The sequence below is a fragment of the Podarcis gaigeae genome (genome assembly GCF_964106915.1).
Source record: "Podarcis gaigeae genome assembly, chromosome: 13".
NCBI classification, from domain to species: Eukaryota; Metazoa; Chordata; class Lepidosauria; order Squamata; family Lacertidae; genus Podarcis; species Podarcis gaigeae.
Window position 1 is genome coordinate 32,045,238 of NC_139689.1, and position 18,189 is coordinate 32,063,426.

General features: G+C 46.1%; 1 protein-coding gene across 18 annotated transcripts in view; it reads right to left on the bottom strand.

The window, feature by feature from the left end:
* Nucleotides 1-18,189, bottom strand: part of ATP6V0A1 (ATPase H+ transporting V0 subunit a1) — a 42,629-nt gene that overhangs the window by 4,593 nt on the left and 19,847 nt on the right. For 7 of the 18 annotated variants that reach the window (XM_083708669.1, XM_083708674.1, XM_083708675.1 and 4 more), the window contains exons 12-20: nt 16,647-16,786; nt 15,858-16,015; nt 15,479-15,569; nt 14,402-14,520; nt 13,976-14,189; nt 13,360-13,467; nt 9,368-9,475; nt 4,672-4,789; nt 3,953-4,124 (exon numbers count right to left, since the gene is read on the bottom strand). In XM_083708669.1, coding sequence (XP_083564795.1) covers nt 3,953-4,124; nt 4,672-4,789; nt 9,368-9,475; nt 13,360-13,467; nt 13,976-14,189; nt 14,402-14,520; nt 15,479-15,569; nt 15,858-16,015; nt 16,647-16,786 — 1,228 coding nt within the window. Of the gene's footprint in view, nt 1-3,952; nt 4,125-4,671; nt 4,790-7,918; nt 7,937-9,367; nt 9,476-12,435; nt 12,511-13,359; nt 13,468-13,975; nt 14,190-14,401; nt 14,521-15,478; nt 15,570-15,857; nt 16,016-16,646; nt 16,787-18,189 lie in introns of all 18 variants that reach the window. The other 11 variants (XM_083708668.1, XM_083708682.1, XM_083708683.1 and 8 more) reach the window with 3 other exon arrangements.

Sequence of the window (18,189 nt, forward strand, 5' to 3'; positions counted from 1 at the left end):
TCGGTCTCAGTTTCACTGTTCTCCAATGGACATGCAGCAATTCAGCCCAGGAACTTTATGAATTGCCAGCCGTCAGGTCCAGGGAACACAGTGTCTGGAAACATTACCTTCCACATGCACCATGTAGAGGCGTGGAAAGCAGTTGGAAGGGGCTCCCATTTGCAGGATTAGATGGTGGGCGGAGAAATTGCAGGTGGTCAGGAACAAAGTCCCACTTTCCCCCCTTCCCGGGCAAGAGAAGGAGATGGGTAGCACCGAGTCAAAAGATTGCAACCCCAGAAAGCCTTGCATGATTTCAAGAGAGGAGCTGGTGATAGTATCCAATGCTAGACAAGAGCACACATACTTGAAGGTCCCCTCCCTTCTTTGAAGATTGCAGGAGCAGAGGAACACAATCCCTCTCCCCTTCCCAGTTCAGCTCAGATTCTACTAAGGCCTGTATCAAATTAAGTGTATACACATGGAGACACACAAAGTTCCACAGAACATCCTCCCTCAACGGAATGTTCCGCTCCTTCCAGCCATGGAATGTGTAGCTCCCCATTGGCACCTAATTACCTGAGCCTTCTTCCCCCGCCCCCCAACCTCCTGGCCCAGCCATCTGGAGCTAAGGTGGTTCCTTGCTTTTAGCCAAAGATCTCGCCCTCTCCAACTGGAACAAGTCTCGCCTCCTGTGCATCGTGCAGCACCGGCCAACTGGATAACTTTCATTCTGTTTTCCTGGCCTCGGTTATCTTTCTTGGAACTCAGTTCCCTAAGGCTGAAGGGTTCTACTTCATGCCAGTTATTAAGACACAGAAAAGCAGAGAGGAGAGGACTGCATTGCCATCGCTCTCTTTTCCATTCCATTAATTTTACGCCCAAGGTGTAGGGAATCTCCCATTCCAGCTGTGCATCAATCCCCGGAGCACATCTCCATCCTGCCCTCCATCTCAGCCCTCCTAAGGTCTCAGATGGCAAGACAATGAACTCCAACATGCCTTCGGCTGCAAACTAAATGTCAAAAGGGCCCTTTGTGCAGCTAAGGGGGTAAAGCGTGATCAGCCAATGGCACTGGCAGTGAAATACACACTTGCTTCCCACACAGCCGCGGAGATAAGGAAGCCCCCGCTTTGCAAAACTATTTGTTTTTCAGCCAAGGCAACCATCTGCTTGGAATGTACTGCTGCCTGAAAAGTTACGAGATAAACCCATCCCAGCCGGGAGTGGCCGGGCTGAGGAAGGAGAGATGGAAAGCATTTTTTCCAGCAGGAAAGAAGATTCACTGTTCTTCCTCTCCAGCGAAGGGTGACACACCCTCAGCTTTTGAATTCTAAGAGGAAGCAACAAGGCTCTGCGGTAAAGCAAATCATTTGCATGCAGATGGTTCAAGGTGCAATCCTTGGCATCACCAAATCAGATGGGTTCCAGGTTAACAGAGCTTGACAAGGGAACTTGGGAGGGTTGGTGCCAGGGGAAGAACTGGGCTGGATGAACCAATGGTCTGACTCAGTATAAAGACCATTTGCTGAGGCCAACAAAATCTGCCAAGTCTCCTCCCTCCACTTTACCTTCCATATGTGTGCATGTGTGCGTCACCGCCTTGCAGATTCCACTGCTAAAGGGAAGAGATGCAGGAGCTGCAAGTTCCACATCTTAGCACTGAATTTAGTCACCTCAGCAGTCAAACTCCCCAGTTTATTGCCCCCCTTAAAGAACTTTGCCATCTGCCTTTTTTAAAAAACGCACATGCACAACAGATCAAAAACAGCTCATAGTAATTTTCTAATGCAGTCGTTACCCCCCAATGGATGTGGATTTTGCAATCTGGAAAGGTATTTATATTTGAGGAGCAGAAGGTTCATTATTTTGCACCTCTAAATAACCTATGTGCAATTTTTCACCCTTTGCGAAAACCTTGCTAAGAATGGTTTAGCTGCAGCTCATCACCGGCTATCCAAATTATGATCAACTGATGCAACAGGGAACCTCTCCTCCACCCCCACCCAAACACACACTGCAGCCACTTGCTCTGTACTGACAGAAAACAGCACCTTGAAAGAACTCCAAAGCCATCTCTCTGGCTTTCTCCTCAAAGTTTTCAGTTAAGAGTCACTTAAATCAGCAGTGGGGATTCCTGTACACACCCAGATATTGACAGCAACTCCTGCCCTACAGCAGAATGACTCAACCGCTCCTATCTCCAGACACAGCTGGCCCCTGCTGGAAGCTTATTTGTTTTGAACTTGGCACAGAGAAGAAAAGGCTGGGCCAGGACAGCAATCCCTGGCCCCTAGCACAAGATCAAGATAACAGCTGATGTCATGATTGCTTGGGGTGCAGCTGCTATTGTTCTGCTAAGATGGGCTTTCCTGACAAGGAATGGAGCCCAGTCAAACCAGCCAGTGAAACTTGAAGTAGGGTCATGAAAACAAATGTCACAACCCGGGCCTGACTGAGAGCAGGAGTTAAAGCTGGGTTAGGAAAAATCAAGCTGGATTCTGGAGGGAGCCTACAGCTCTAAAATGTAAGAAAACTGCTATTGCACCTGGAAGTGTTGACACAACATGGTCATCATCATCATTCATCAACGGCATACAAACTTACTATATGTGTCCATTCATTTAAGTTTACACTATTCTGCTTCTACAGCAAAATGATCCTAGAGGCTGAAGCACTTTCTGCAAGAATTGGGAATTTTTAGTTTAGAATAAGGGACAGGGAGGTTTATGAAATCATGGTGTATAGATAGTGAATATTCTTTTTATAATGTTGAGATATGCCAGGCACCCATTAGTTGTTCTTTCCAGAAACAATTGAAGACATTTTTGTTCTGACAAGCTTTTCCAGCTGGATGTAAAGATATCTGCCTTGGGTTTAAAGAACAAAACAAGATGAACGGCCGTCTTCAGTTTTGTCTACTGTACTGTCCTTAAAACTATTCTAGCTGTTTGAATGTGCCTGCAAATGGATCTTAGTTCTGATCCAGTAGTGCTATGCCTATGATCTTAGGAAACAGCATGGAAGACTTTGCATGCCATCCTTTTTGCAAACTACAGCAGTTTTGTATGGGCAGCTCCTGGGATCCAAAGTGCTGGCTAGGTTTATGCAAGGGCCTTGCTTGTTAGTTGACCAAAAAGGGACTCCTTCAGATTTGGTTTGAGACCAGCCAGTTTCAACCCCCAATTGAACCTATCTGCAGGTAAAGAACTCTCTCACTCATTCATGCTTTGCAGTGCCCATTGACCACTCTTTAAGTTGATGATGTCGGCAGCACAGCTAACCCCAGCCTCAATCTAGTCTATATGCACTTGTGTGATTGCCATAAAACTTAGGGAACAAGCTGCGCTATCATAATGATTAAGGTTTTAAATGATAATTTTAGGTTATATGTTAGTGACTAAGTTTTAATTTATAAATTTTTAAACTGTTGCTATATCTGTATTGTCCCTGTTATACCTAATTGCAAATTCAAATGTATCCCTATCGTGTTTTATGACTTCCTTGATATTGTATGTGGGCTGGAACTGGTCTGTGACCGAAATAATAAAATTCATTCATTCATTCTATATGCACTAGATATTGCGCATTTGAGGACTTGCAGGTCTATCCTGCAAGTAGTTAAGGGACACCCTCTTTGAACTTAGAAAAGCCCCCAGAAAGTAATCTGATGCTTGCCAAGGAAAAAGCACAATCAGAACAAATAACCATGCATCTGAGAAATATGAATATTAGCGTGACTAGACCTGAACAAATAAAGCTGTCCTCTCTCCAGCCTAAACCTGAGTTCATTTGTCCAGCAATGTCTACTCTGACTGCCAGCAGCTCTCCCAGGGTTCAGGCAGGAGCACTTCCCAGCCATGCTTCTTGAGATACTTTAAGTAGAGATGACAGAGATCAAACATGATGCAAACTTTGTACCCACTGTGCTTTTGTTTGTTTGCAGTGCAGAGCTGTACCAGATGACACTTACCAGTGCAAGCGGAGGGCATGCAGGAAAGCAGAGAGGCCCTCCATGATCAGCAAGATGGCCACTGTCAGGGTGGCAAAGGCAGCAAACACGAAGAACATGCCGAACCCACCAGCCAAGCTCTTTGCGCTGAGCCCCACACGCATCACCATGGACCAGAGGACCTCAGAAAGCTCTGTGATGAGAAAGACAGGAAGAATGATCACCGATCAGCAAGGGCCACAGTTCTGGAGGAGAGGGGATTGCATGCCTGCCTTCACTCTAGCTGCTCCTCTTTGGAGGGCAGTGCCCACTGCTCTAATAAAAGTGAGATTTCGGAAGCTGGATGAGTTCCCAAAGTGAGCTGTGCTCCTAAATCACACCCCAGACCAATTTTCCATTTAAGAAAAAGCAAAGCCTCCTCCTGCTCAGGGTACAAATTCTGCACTCTGTGGACATTTCGAACTCATTCTCACAAGCTACCCAATGCTCCCCTTCAGAGATTTCAGAAGATTTCAATAAGAATTTTGGGTGGGCAAAGAAAGATACTGGGCAGAGAGGAGACTGCTACATAGTCTTCTAGCCCTCTCTACATGACACGACCTGGAATGAGAGTACACAAAAGTCATTGGCTACTACCACAGGAAAAAGGGCTTGTGACACCTTCCCCCTATTCTCACAGCTCAGATTTCCCCTTCCTCATCCCTGGACTCAAAAGAGCCAGCCATGGTGAAGCTACTCACGTGCATGCGCCAGGCTAAGTGCCCAGAGGCGAAGGTAGGACGCTGTGTTGGAGATGCAGCCCAGGCAGTACTCGATGGTATGGATGGCCTGGTGAACAGCCGTGTCCCCAAAGTCAAACTGCAAGAGGAAGTAATAAAGCCTGGTCTGAGCAGTGGGCAGAGCATGCGGCAATGACTAGACAGCTAGAAAGCAGGAACAGCAGCAGTAGCAGCAACAGCAACTAACTCTATTGCAAGGGCACTCAAAGCTCACAGCTAGAACGCTGGCCGGACTATTTCCCTCTCTGGTCACCAGGACTTGGGAGGATCACTTGCCCAACACAACTCAAAACTGCAGGACACTCAGCGCCATTAAAATGTACAAGTGTTCAATTGCTTGTTCAGATCTAAGACTCAACTTGAATGTTCCTCCGCCCTGCCCTTCTTGGTGGCAAACTGAAAGCTAAGATTTGGTAGCTGGATCAGGCACAGACAGCAGGAGTCACTCTATCCATGTGTCTATGGCAGAATCCTTATTTGCCTGGCATTAAAAGGCACTCAAGCGGCCTTGGAATCCAGAAGTCACAGACTGCGAGGGAACTGGAGTTAATTAGGAACAACTAATGTCGGCATACAATCAGGAGAGGCTCACATTTCCATTACAAAACTGGGTGCCAGACAGGACCTTGCTTGCCTCTGCTGAGATTTGGTTAAGCCTGCTGTCCCCTCTTGCTTGCCACCCTGTCACCCCCCCACTGTCCCCAAATCCTCTTAGGAAATGCTGCTTAAGTCACTATGGCGAAAGTCTGAATAACAACTAGGAGGAGGAGAAGTGACCAGAGAGAGATAAAGTGTTGCAAAATCAAAGTTGTGAAAAATCCCATCTTAGTATTTTTGTCTGCCACATCTCAGAATCTCTGGAGTCTTCTAGCAATCAAACGGACTACACCCAGCTAAAGCTGCCAAGTTCCAAAACTGTTCCAAGATAAAGGTGAACTGAGCGCTCTCTCATTCCCCTCCAGTATCCAGCACAGCAAACATTTCAGACTGAGGAAGGCAAGCTACTTGTTAACATTTAGGCCTCAAGCTTTGGAAGCAAGAAACAGAAATTCTTAGCAAAAGCTGCCCTGATGAGAGTGTGCCAAGCAAGCTATGAAATTACTAGACTCCAAGGATGCACATGCTCTGCATCAAAATGATCCAAATTTGCTTGGCCTCCTTTTGGCATAATCGAGTCTGATGGGTTCCCACCCCGTCCCCACTATAATTATATAACTGATTTTGCTAGTCATGCTGGGGGGGGGGGCAGGGCAGGACAACAAGAAATGGTAGCAGGCAGTGAATCCCCACCTGCAATAAGCAGGGCAGTTTGTTCAGCTACATTCCATCCCCCACCCCGGCTTCTGACATTTCAGTAGGCATTTGCCCATAAACGTTCAGGCATACCATCACAGTGAAGAGGGCTAGGAATGTGTTAGGGGGCGGGGGGAGAAGAGGAGTGCAAGTGAAAGCTGACTTTTTCAGGCGGCTGAATTCTGTGGCCAAAGCCTCATTCTGCACTCCATCAGAACTGCAGGACACTGTGCCCTGCCAATCTCCAACATGTATTTGAAGGACAAGCAACAAAGAACAATGCTGTAAGAGCCGGCAGGTGATTGAAAGGATGGCTGCAGCAGCAGAAGATGGATAAACCAACATTAAAATTATAAGCAATATTCCAGTTCTTTCGATGCACCGCTTACTCTGTTAATTTTCGTACTTTTGCAGCCTGGCAACAGACCCCTCAGGACTGCACTGCTCAGCATTTCCATGGTTATTGTACAAAGGCAATGGGGGCAATTCAAGCGTTGCTCTTTTCCTATGCAGAACCTTCTGGGCCCATCCAGCATTTCCCATCATTGCATTGATATCCATTATCAGAGCCTCTTATCAACTGACTGTGATGTGGAGGTTGCTGCATTTTCTCTTGGCAGACGCACAAAGATAAAATGTATATTTTTAACTTCTGCTATCGTTGGCTGCCAGGGAGGTGGCTCACCACAAAAGCTAGATGAAGTGACAGGTCATTCATAAAGAAGTCAAAGCAAGGAGCAAATATGCTGGAATCCCAATCCACTAACTCCCCTTTTACTGGTGGATTGTGTCCAGACCTGTTGACTTTGAGAAGGTGGCTAGTGAACATTAACACCCCACCTGAAGACTGGCATCCGTCACTCCTAATCTGAATGTTTATCAACTGATTGGCTCAATTTGCACAGAACAATAAACCAACTTGGGGAGAACGCAGCTGGAGAGGAGATCACCGTCATTTTGTACCTTCTCTGTACTGCTGTGAGCTAAGCCACAGTTTGGCTCAGTGTGTCATCTGAACCCAGGCTCGTGGTTTGTCTTCTCTAGAAAAACCACAAGCTGTAAAACCAACAAACCTTGATGATAGCTTGTGGCTTGTTAGAATGGCACGAACCACAAGTCCAGGCTCTGATGACACTCAGGCCAAACCTGCAGTAACAAGAGGATGGGAGCAGAAGCAAAGTGACTGTGATATCCTCTTCTGGAACCTGCACGCTCAAGTGTTTGTGCTAACCATGGTTCAGCTTAGCTCAACCATAGGTCAATGCCAGGTGGGGTGGGTTTTCCCTCCCAGCAACTATAACAAAACTAACATCAGCATGTCTGTAGTCAGCTCTCTCAGTGAGCTGTTGCATGAACTGTCCAATGAGTGATCCTGTTGTAAAGTCTTGCCAGAATTTTCAGGAAACGGCCATGGGAATAAACAAAAGACCCAGGAGAGCAGGCCCCAGGGATACTGGAAATTTGGCAATTAAGGGGCACGCTGGAGTTCAGGGGATGGAGGAAGTTGGCGTTTTAAAATAAAGGTGCAAACATGTCCACGTCCCGTTCCAAAGGCTTCTGCTACTTTTGGGATTCTGTTCTACAAATTATTGAGGTGCACAGGTTGTGCACATAACAGTGATGAATATGCAACCCACACCACAAAGGTAAGGCAGTGGGTCCCCATTAAGCACATGCAGCTGTTCAAACAAACATGTCTTTTGTTTGTAAATGAATATGATGCGGTTTTCTATGGAAATGGGTATTATTGACCTCTGATTACAAGAAGGAGGCATCACAAAATGAGATGCTATGAAAAGATGAAGAAAGAATTTCAAGTCACAGATGCAAATATGCCTAATTCTACAAAATGGCTTACAGTGATGGGAGCAATGATCTGGATAAAGACAGACAGAGAAACTGGCTACAGGCTTACCACCTCCTCCACGGCAGGCTTGAAAACACAAGGGAATATTTGGTTTGGTCATGCATCATTTGATAACACAAGAGCATATCCTCTTTCAGTGCAATATCCTAAAATGCAACTGTGCTCTATCATTGCTGTTGCAGCATTCCACTTCATTTTGCCTTGGTAACAACTGTGACTTCTCCCCACGGGAGAGAAGGCCAAGACTGATTTGCCAAACCATCAGCTCTCAGTTTCAGCCCTATCACCACAATTTGAGGGATATTAGTCTAGTTTTACAGTGCTTCTTGTGTACCAGTTGTGAAAAACTCTGAAAGCTTGTAGTGTACCAAGCATTGTAGGGGTGTGTGTGTCAAAGCTCAAAGTTAAGAGCACACACTCTGCATGCATTAAGGACCCGCATTTAATCCCTGGCATCTCCAAGGGATTCTCCAAAGGATCTCAGGAAGTAGAGCTAGGAAAGACTTCCTAACACTCTGGAGAGACACTGTCAATCAAAAGTAGACAGCACTAAGGCAAAGTGGAACAGTCTGATTCAAGATATGGCAGGTTCATACATTTGCACCAATGGCAATGCCTATTCTCAGAACTTAAAACTGCTTTCCAGCAACCCTGAGAATGCTCATTTTATATGAAGGCTAAAACCTGTGTTAGGACAGCAGCCCTCAGGACAGGGCCAAGATCCATTACACTGCTCCACTGGCTTACATTTTGAACTGCCACATCACCAACTATAACCAGAGATCCTGTATGCTTGAGTTTATATTAATGTTTCAGGGCTATAAGCCATCTCAGTAAGATTGCCTTGTACACAAAGGTAGTGTACAAGGATGCTCTCTTCAAATAGTGGATAACAAGAGCCTGCACAGCTAAGATGCACCCTCCCACCACCCTGAGACATAGTGGTCTGCCTGGAAAAATCAGAAGACCTTCTCCCATGCAGACAAGCAAACGGAATGGAAGATGCCTTGTTCAGTTCTCTTTGAAACAAGGGCAGCAGTGATGCAGCCCATTCAGATATTTCCCATGGGGAAGCCAGGAGATTGTAACAGACCCTCAAATCTGACCTGAAGTCTTTACTATCCACCTTGAAAGGGACCCCTGTCCCCCACAAACTATTGAGAACTTAAGACACAGCCTCAGCTTATTACAACCACCTTTTGAAGGGGGCTGCCCACAGATTTTTCCAAGTGCCAGAACAAAGACACTACAGGAAGTGTTCCCAAGTGTCAAACTGAGCTTCCCTAGTCTTAAGAAAAACAGTTACTGGGGCAACACAGTTTCCAAGCAGTCTGCTTTGGCTAGTTTGAGTAAATGTCAGCTGCAAGAGAGGGTAAATGGATACAGGCCTGGCCTGATCTGGTAATATATGTAAGGAGAGTCATAAAAGGTCCACCCCTTCTTGTAACATCTCCCAAATGAAAGTATGTTGTACAAAGAAAGAACGGGAGGTCTTACCTCCTCCCCCTCCTCTGAATGGGTTGAGAGCTGGTCGTGCTGTATTATCTCTGCATCTTCTTCAGTTGGGCCATTGCCCACACGGATCCCACCAAAATTGAGTGTCCCCTAAAGCAGACAACAGAGGAGAAAACAAGAGGAGACACACAATCGGTTCATGTTTTAGTATGGAATTGGCATGCAGGGCCATTAGCAGAACTGGCCCTACCATATGAGAGAGAGAGAGAGAGAGAGAGAGAGAGAGAGAGAGAGAGAGACTTGCCTTATGGGTACCAGTACAACAAATTATGGGTTTCCAGCACTTTTGAGCATCAAGAACTGAGCAATTTGTTAAAGTGTTTTGGCTACTAGAGCATGCTTTGGTCTGTTTTCCAGGGCTCCTCCTTCTTCGGAACAGCCTAAGCTTGTACTGCTACGAATCCAAAGGCAGCAAAAGCTGGCGCAACAACATTAGTCTAAAGTAGAGAGCTTACCAGACACTGGACCTCTCAAAATGGGAAACTAGGGGTTAGGGACTGGAGGGGTGGGGAGAGAGAAGTGAGAGAAGGAGAACCAGGAATCAAGAATCTCAAATGCTTTTTTTTTAAAAAAAAGGCTGTATGTTTGCAACATCAGCAAGAACTCTCACAATATTCCCTAGAGAAAGATGCAATCAGTGGCCTATGAAATAAATAATCTGTTAGCAAGTGAAGAAATGGACGCAAAGCCTCCTGAACTCTGCTGCTGGCTATGGCTGACACTGTCTGGCTCTTCGACAACACAAGCAGGGAAGACCAGACCTGTCCTTACATGGGGAGGCCTGGCCAGGCCAAGACACTCCTTTTTGGGGCATACATTCAGCCATTTGATACTCTCCAATGTCTGCAGCTTTCATCAGATGCTAGGAAGGAATACATTAATAACTAGATTAAAGGCAACTTACTTTGATAAGTCCATAATGGATTCTTTGTAATGTCGATTAATCAGTATTTTTTTTAAAAAAAAGAACATAGATCTGTCTGTGTGTACACCATTTGCTTTCAGAAATAGATTTGATATATTCTATAAAAAATTGGCAAAAAGGAAACCCATATTGTTTCTAAGTCTAGGACCTAGGACCCTCGTACCTACGGGACCGCCTCTCCCGGTATGCCCCACGGAGAACCTCAAGGTCCATAAATAGCAACACCCTAGTGGTCCCGGGACCTAAGGAAGTTAGATTAGCTTCAACCAGAGCCCAGGGCCTTTTCAACACTGGCTCCGGCCTGGTGGAATGCTCTGCCTCATGAGACCAGGGCCCTGCAGGATCTGATATCTTTCCGCAGAGCCTGTAAGACAGAGTTGTTCCACCTGGCCTTTGGCTTGAAGCCAATTTGATTCCCTCCCTCTCTTTCTTTTTTCCTTTCCATCTCCTCCTGCGATGAGGCTACATTTTAATATTTTAATGTTTCAATATTTAAATGTTGTATTTTAATTTTGTTTTTGTTTTTGTTTTGTTTTTAAGTTGTAATTATTCAACTTGTTTTTATTATTGCTTGTAAGCCGCACTGAGCCCGGCCTTGGCTGGGGAGGACAGGGTATAAATAAAAATTATTATTATTATTATTATTAGTCTAACGGGACATACTGTGGAATCTGCAGGCTGCACTAGAAACCCTCGCCCTAGCGATATTCCCATCCCATTGGCTTCCGATTTCACAGATAGTTACTTGAAAGTCAAATGGGACGCCCACACTCAGAGGCAGTATACCTCTGAATACCAGATGTTGAGAAGGTTATCAGCTTCGGGTTCAAGCATGCCAGCTCCAAGAGGCATCTGGAAAGAATGCTGGGCTAATGGGCTTTCTGGTCCTATGTTCTTCAACCCACCTTTGTAGCCTTGAGGGTTAAAACCATTTCCCACATGAAAGCAAGAAATTCTGAAGTTACCAGATTTTTCGTGAGCAGCAAATTCCATGTTCTCGCAGCAAGACTGTAGAACACACAACTTTTTTTGCCGGGTTAACTGCTAAATACCACACCCCAATTTCACAGCACTAATCACGTGCTTTGTTCCAAAAACCTGGCATGCCATTCAACCGACTGCAGAAGACTTTCTGGAGTGCAACAGCATACCGAAATGCAAACAGCTGTTTTGCTCTCCAGTAATCGTCGGTAGGTAGGCTACAACTGTCACAACGGCACAGAGAGTTGTGGGCGCAATTAAGAACAGCACTGAAGTGGGCAGCCGGCAACTCAGTGCACTGCCACAAGGATTCCCAAAGCGACCATTAGCTAGCAGGCAGCAAGAAACTGGTGAAGGCCAGAGACATGAACTCAGAAGGGATGGCACTGCTGAGAAACACCACCAATTATGGCACTCTGAAAACATGGGATGCAAATTAAAAACGTACTCGAGAGACAAAAATCCTGGGGAAGACTGTGAAGAAAGGGAGGGGAGGAAAGCCACAGAAGTGGCAGCTATGCAAAAGCCAAGGGCCTTGGCATCTGGAAAGAGGGGGCTTCCCCCCACATACACACACTAGGGCGAAGAATCTCTTTGTGCTGCAACCGTGGTTTTCAAACTGTGTGCCCCAGGAACTCTGAGGTTCCTTAGACACTTAGCAGGAGTTCCACAATTAACATTTATAATGACAAGGAAGCTGCCCATAAGGCAGCGTTGTCCATCCTTGCCAATTTCCCCTGCAGTGTGCATCCTCAGAGGAGAGTTGGGTGCATCCCAAGACATGCGCACATACAACTCAGTTTGTGAAGAAAGGCGGCTGGCCCCAACAAACCCGGACAGCACTCCAAGGAAATGAGGGCAGCACACCCTTGAGCACTGCCTAGAGTCCTCTGCCAAGCACAACTGCAGGAGACCCTTGGGCATACACACCAAAGTTTGAAATCCAACCACATTATATGGTTGCATTGTGTCCCCTGAGCACGTGAGTGTAGGGTTTGGAAAGAATGAGATTTCTTGGAACGTATCTTTCCGAGGAAAGGGCCGCTGTGCCGTTCCTCCTCCTCGGGGCAGATACTTTCCAAGGCCCCTGGGCACCTCCCGTTCTCGCCATGTGCATCCTTTTGGCATCTTTTAATCCACTCACTGTTGCAGCCGCCGCTGCCTCTACTGCCTGCGGACTCTGGGCTGGGCTGACAGGGGGTTCCACGGGCTGCCCTTCCTGATAGCGAATGGAAGGAAAGAAAAGGGGAAAAGGAGGAGAAAAACAAAGAGAAAAGAAGGGAGACGAATGGAGGGGTCATGGGGAGATGAGATGGTCAGAGAAGGAAGAGGGAGCGTCTTTAACCGAGCTGCAATTTGAAGGGCTGTTGCATCTTTAACAGCTTGCCACAAGAACACCACAGCCGCCACGTCTCTGGAGAATCACAGCAGCAGGTTGGTGTCCTTAAAAGCTTAATGTCACCAGCTGCATGACGGGTTTTAGGACTAAACCATTCTGAATGTCTCTGCTGATGGAAGGCTATTTTCCTCCAGCAGAACCACACCAGTTCCTCACTCCCAAGTGGCTGCATGAGCTCATGCTCCCTTGAGCAGCAACGTCTCACTCTACATGGGCAAATCTCTTCTGAAACCAAATGGGAGATTCAAAAGCCTCTTTTGTGAAATAGGGGCCGGCTGGTCAAAAGAAAGGTTTTTTTTAAAAATCCCAGTGGGTTGGGGCACACTTAAAGCAGCTCTGTGGATCCCAGCCATGGGTGGCAAATGCATGCATATGAACCAGGATTTCGGATGGATCCAGAAAGCGACCAGTGGTCATGAGAGATGCTGCCTGTTTGCTAAATTACAGCTGTGCCTCTGCCTGCAAGCAGGATTTAAACTGCAATCCTAAACCTGAAAGTAAGTCGCAATGATTCCAGTACGTTTTCATTCTAAGAAAGTATGCTTAGGACTGAAGTGCTAACAGAGCTCCATCTGGATGCAGATCTCCGTCGCAGAAATCCAGACTAAGCCTCTAGTATCTGAACAAATAAGACCTACAAAGGAAAGAGGGAAAAACAGATTCACCCACCAAGTGCTTTCTTCGCAAGTACTGCTGGCGAAGGACCAGAGGTTTGGCAACCAGCATCCACGGCACACACAGCAATGCTACCACAACCAGGAAGCACTGGAGCCCTTTCTGTGGGGAACAGAGATGAACGAGTGAGATTATCACCAACAGGCAAGCACATCCAGTTCCCTAAGCCCTCCTGCCTGCGTTTGAGTGAACAACCCTTTCAGATTCTTTCAGGAAAACTTGCCCACACTTCCCTGTTGCCATAGGGTCTAGAAACTTGCTCTTAAATCAAAACTCATATTCTAAATAATTGCATGAATGCTAGCAGGTACAGATGTGTGTGCTCCTGCACAAACCTCACAACAAATGGGAGCTTCTGCATGTTTTCATGTGGTTTGCAAAGGAGTAGTTCTTGCTGAAATGCCAAGGTTGCAGGTTCGATCCCCATATGGGACAGCTGCATATTTCTGCACTGAAGGGGGTTGAACTAGATGATCCTCAGGATCCTTTCCAATTCTAGGATTCTTGCCCCTCCCAGCTCAGCAGTAGATTCCCCCCCCCCCACTTAAAGCCAGAACAAGGAAGGCGCTGCTTTCTGCAAAACAGCTCTTGCCCTCACCAAACCACCTACCTGTCCCCTATAAAGCATCTTTTCTTTGGGATCATAGGAGAAGAGAAACATGTTGATGAAGTGGATGAGAAGACTTGGTGCATCCATGGAGTTCTTAGCATCGTAGGCTGTCCACTTATAGAAAATGAGGATGACCAGATAGCCAAACAGCGATGTCATGAAGACTATTTCAGGGATAAAGCCGAGGTAGATGTTCAGAGGTTTCTTAAAGTAGCTAGAAGATAAGCAAAAAAGGAATTTAAGACCCTGCCTTCAATCAACGGATACAAGAGATATGTCTCCAACCCTGGAGAGCTGCTGCCAGTCAGTGCAGACCGTACTGTGCTAGGTACACCAAAGGTCTGGGCTCAGTATAAGGCAGCTTTCTATGGTCCTGCATCTTCTCAGCCTGTCTACTGACTACTAAACTAAAATGAGCACACTCACATGTGATTGAGCAGACTGAGAGAGACGCCAAAGAGCATGTGGATGATGCCCAGAATGACAGACATCTTCATCTTGAAGGAGTTGAGGAAGGTCAGCTTGTTGGTGGCGATATTCCAGATCTAGTGCAAAGTGCAAAGACCCAAGTGTGTTCAGAACCAAGGAAGAGGACAAACAGTGAAACAGCTAAGTACACCCAGACCCATAATATCCTCAGTAACACCCAAAATAATCTGCTCTCCGTAGGAACATTCCTTTTACTTTATAAAGCATCCTCGAGACCAAGCATGGCGTGGTGTGTCTTTTAATTTTAAAAATGTTAACCGTGTGGTCATGGCTACAGGAACAACTTTAAGACAGTTTCTGTGAAAGGCTTTGAGTGTAAAGGATACTCCAAGGATCTGGGTGGATCTCCCTCCCCTGTGTTCTCCACATAATTGAAGGCCTGCCTGTCCCCACTGTAAACTTTGGTCTCAACCTTACTGCCCACTAATATACCCTGATGTCAGACTACACAATTTGCACTTTAGGGGTGAGTAACTTCAAGGGCACTTCCGTTCTACAGCAATGCCACATTTGACTCTTAGCAAATCTGCCTTTCATGCAGAAGGTCCCAGGCTCTCAACCTGCAGCTTCTCTAGGTAGGGCTAGGAGAAATTCCTGCCTGAAACCCTGGAGAGCTGCTGCCAGTCAGTGTAGGCAGTACTAAGATAGACCGACCAATGGTCTGACTCTGCATGAGGCAGCTTCCTATGTACTTAATTTGTGAGACAGAGATGTTCTATAGAAAGAGGTACTAGAGTAATTCAGGACTGTAGTCCTTCAGTCTTTTAAAAAAATACTCTCCTACATAAAGAGCTCCCTTCATAAAGCAACATCAGAAGGGGAACAGTTCAGCACAGCCTCCTCCCTGGTTTACTAAGCTTACTATATGCAGGGAGTTCTTTACATGGTGGTTTCCCAAAGAGAGACTTAAGAGGAAGTGGCACAGTTCAGAACTCTACCACCCTGATCTACACTTGCTGTTCAAGAAACAAACAGCTCCTCTCGTGAACAGTAGCTGCAAGGAGGTGCTCTTACCGGATCTATGCCAAAGGGGTATGCCCCGCCGAAGACACCCTCAATGGCAGGATTTAGCTGAAGGCTAGGATATTCCTTGAGAAGATCTTCTCTGTGGGCAAGAGAGCAGAAAGCTATAAACAAAGAATGACTGGAGGAGTACAACACAGGCACTATAGTGGAGTGCATCTTTGGCACAGCTGGGGGGCAGGGGAGGGGGGGCGGGAAACAGCTCTGGTTCTTTAGTTCCACACAGAGAATGCACTAGTCACACAGGAGGTGCTGCTGCATCCCTGCCATGTCCTCCTCTTCCCACCCACCCCTCCCGCATTAGCACACTGCTCACAGCGAGCATTTCACAGGCCTTCCTTGTGCCTTTGTGAGCATCTCATCAACTTACGTCCAGTTGGATTTCAGGAACATTGGCCGGACGCTCCAGGATGAGCCAAACATATTGAGAGACTTTGAGAAGCAGTCGTTATAGATCAGGCCAGTATAAATGGAGAAAGAACCCATCAGGAGAATGATGTAGCGGCCGCAGAAAATGGTGCTGAACATCTGGCCAGTAAACAAGAGGAGGAGAATTTGGGGGCGGAGGCAGGTGGGGGAGAGAGAGATAAAAAATACAAGTTGCATAATCAAGACATTGTTGTCTCCCCACCACTGTCACCCCTCAGAGAAGGACACTGTGACCAAAGACAAGGGAAATCTCTGTCCACCTTATTCCAGGGCTTGAGAGGCCACAGGTCTGATCCAGACGGACAGAGACTTACTGAAAACGCCTGCCTGCTCTGCCCAGGGAAAGGAGACAAAAAAACACCAGAAAGTGCAAAGCTTCCTTCTTCAAATTTGAATGCCAAACAAGTTCCCAGTAGTTGTGACTAAATTAAGTGAAGCTTATTTGCACCCCTGCCATTCTCCAGACCAAATTCTTGTACCTCTCAAAGCTTACTAGCCTTATGGCAGCAGGCGAAGCTTTTCTCTGGACGCTTATTAAAAGCTGCAAAAGTCGCAACTCTGCCAGGAAAGGACCTCACTAATTCTTGCTATTCTCTAGATTACAATGAATTCTTCATATTGAAGATTGCATCAAATACTTCACAAGGAGCTGGAGACTGATCTTTCACTTTCATTCCCAACCCCACAACCTGCCCCCATTTTTTTTTGGGGGGGGGGTTGCCGTCAATACCTCGTTGTCGCTCTTCTGTGACAGGATACGGCTCTCCCGGATCACCATCCACACACCAAACAGCGTCATGAGAATTCCGTGGCCGACATCCCCAAACATCACAGCAAACAGGAACGGGAAGGTGATGATAGTGTATGGAGCTGGGGGGGATGCAAGTGAAGGTAAGTGCATGATGGACAACGCAGCCCATCTCTTGGGAGAGGCAGGCGTCCCAGGACCAGTTCTGGACCGCTAGCCCTATGGACTCCTTATATGAGCTGGCTTAGTGCATTCTGAAAATCCATTGTCTCACTGGCAATTTGTTTAGGCGGTAAATGCAATGAATACTTGAAATCTGGGCAAATATCAGCCATATCTTTAGATATATCAAAGTGGATAATATTATACTGTGTAGTAGACTGCTATATGCACCTAACTAAATAGCCTTAGTACAGTTGTTCTGCTCAGGCTACTACTATGTCTTCTTTTCATACCACTCAGGGCTGTAGGATGCTACTTGGCCACTCTGCTGAACTCTGCGCAACTGACTCGGAAGACTAGACGTTCTCTCTTTCACAAGCCTATGCTGCCCTGAAGAAAAAAGCCACCACTCACCCAGCTTTACAATATTTCACAGAAGTCCTTGTGTAAGGAAATGAGCTTCACACTCATTTAAATTGGATTAAAAAGTAAGCCAACATATCAGCTCACTCATTTCCCCTTCTCGGTGCTCAGATCCCTCTCTAACAGAGCCTTCTTTCTCTCTGACCAAAACCCCCCCCAACCGTTGTCCTTCTGCTCTACGGATGTTGCTTAGTTTTCATGAAGGAGATGCTGCGTTAAGTTAGCAAAGGAGCAATTCTGCTTCTGAGGTAAGGGAAATTAACTAGCTTGGGATAAGACAATGTATTTCAAACCTAATTATTTTTCAAATGCTAATGTATCCTGTATGAACTAGCACAACTGCCTATTTCCCCAAGAAAGGATTTACTAAATTCATGGAGATGTCATTTAACAATGAATGTTAGACATGGCAAGTGAGAGCTACAACAAAATACTGCAGTGTGAAGTGTTCCTATTCAGGGTTCCAGCCATCCTCATCCTTTTCCAATTCTCAGTTCTACCCTGCCAGCCAGCATTATGTACCTATTGTGCATGCTCAGCCCTTAATTAACTGTGGAATGTTTTTTGTGGGGTAGGGGGATCCCCTAAATATTTTTCCTACTTTTACAAATCTTGACTTTCCCATGAGCCTGCTGATACCTCCCTTTCTATTTTATGTATTAATTTATTAATCACATGCCTCAAGAAGATTGACAAGCATACCTTAAAATGCCGTAAAGTTTTGTGTCTTTTTTATTATTCATTATACTTCCCATTCTCCCTCTGAAGGAAGCTGAGAAGCAGTTTACATGGAGTTCGAGGCGGCCTCCCCTCCAGACGCATGCCTCCATGGCTTCCTTAGTCCTATATGGATTTGGTTCACTATGTTCATAAATCTGTTTGGTTTCTGAGGGTGGTGGTGGTGGTGAAGAGATCTATGCTGCAGTCATATTTGCTAAGA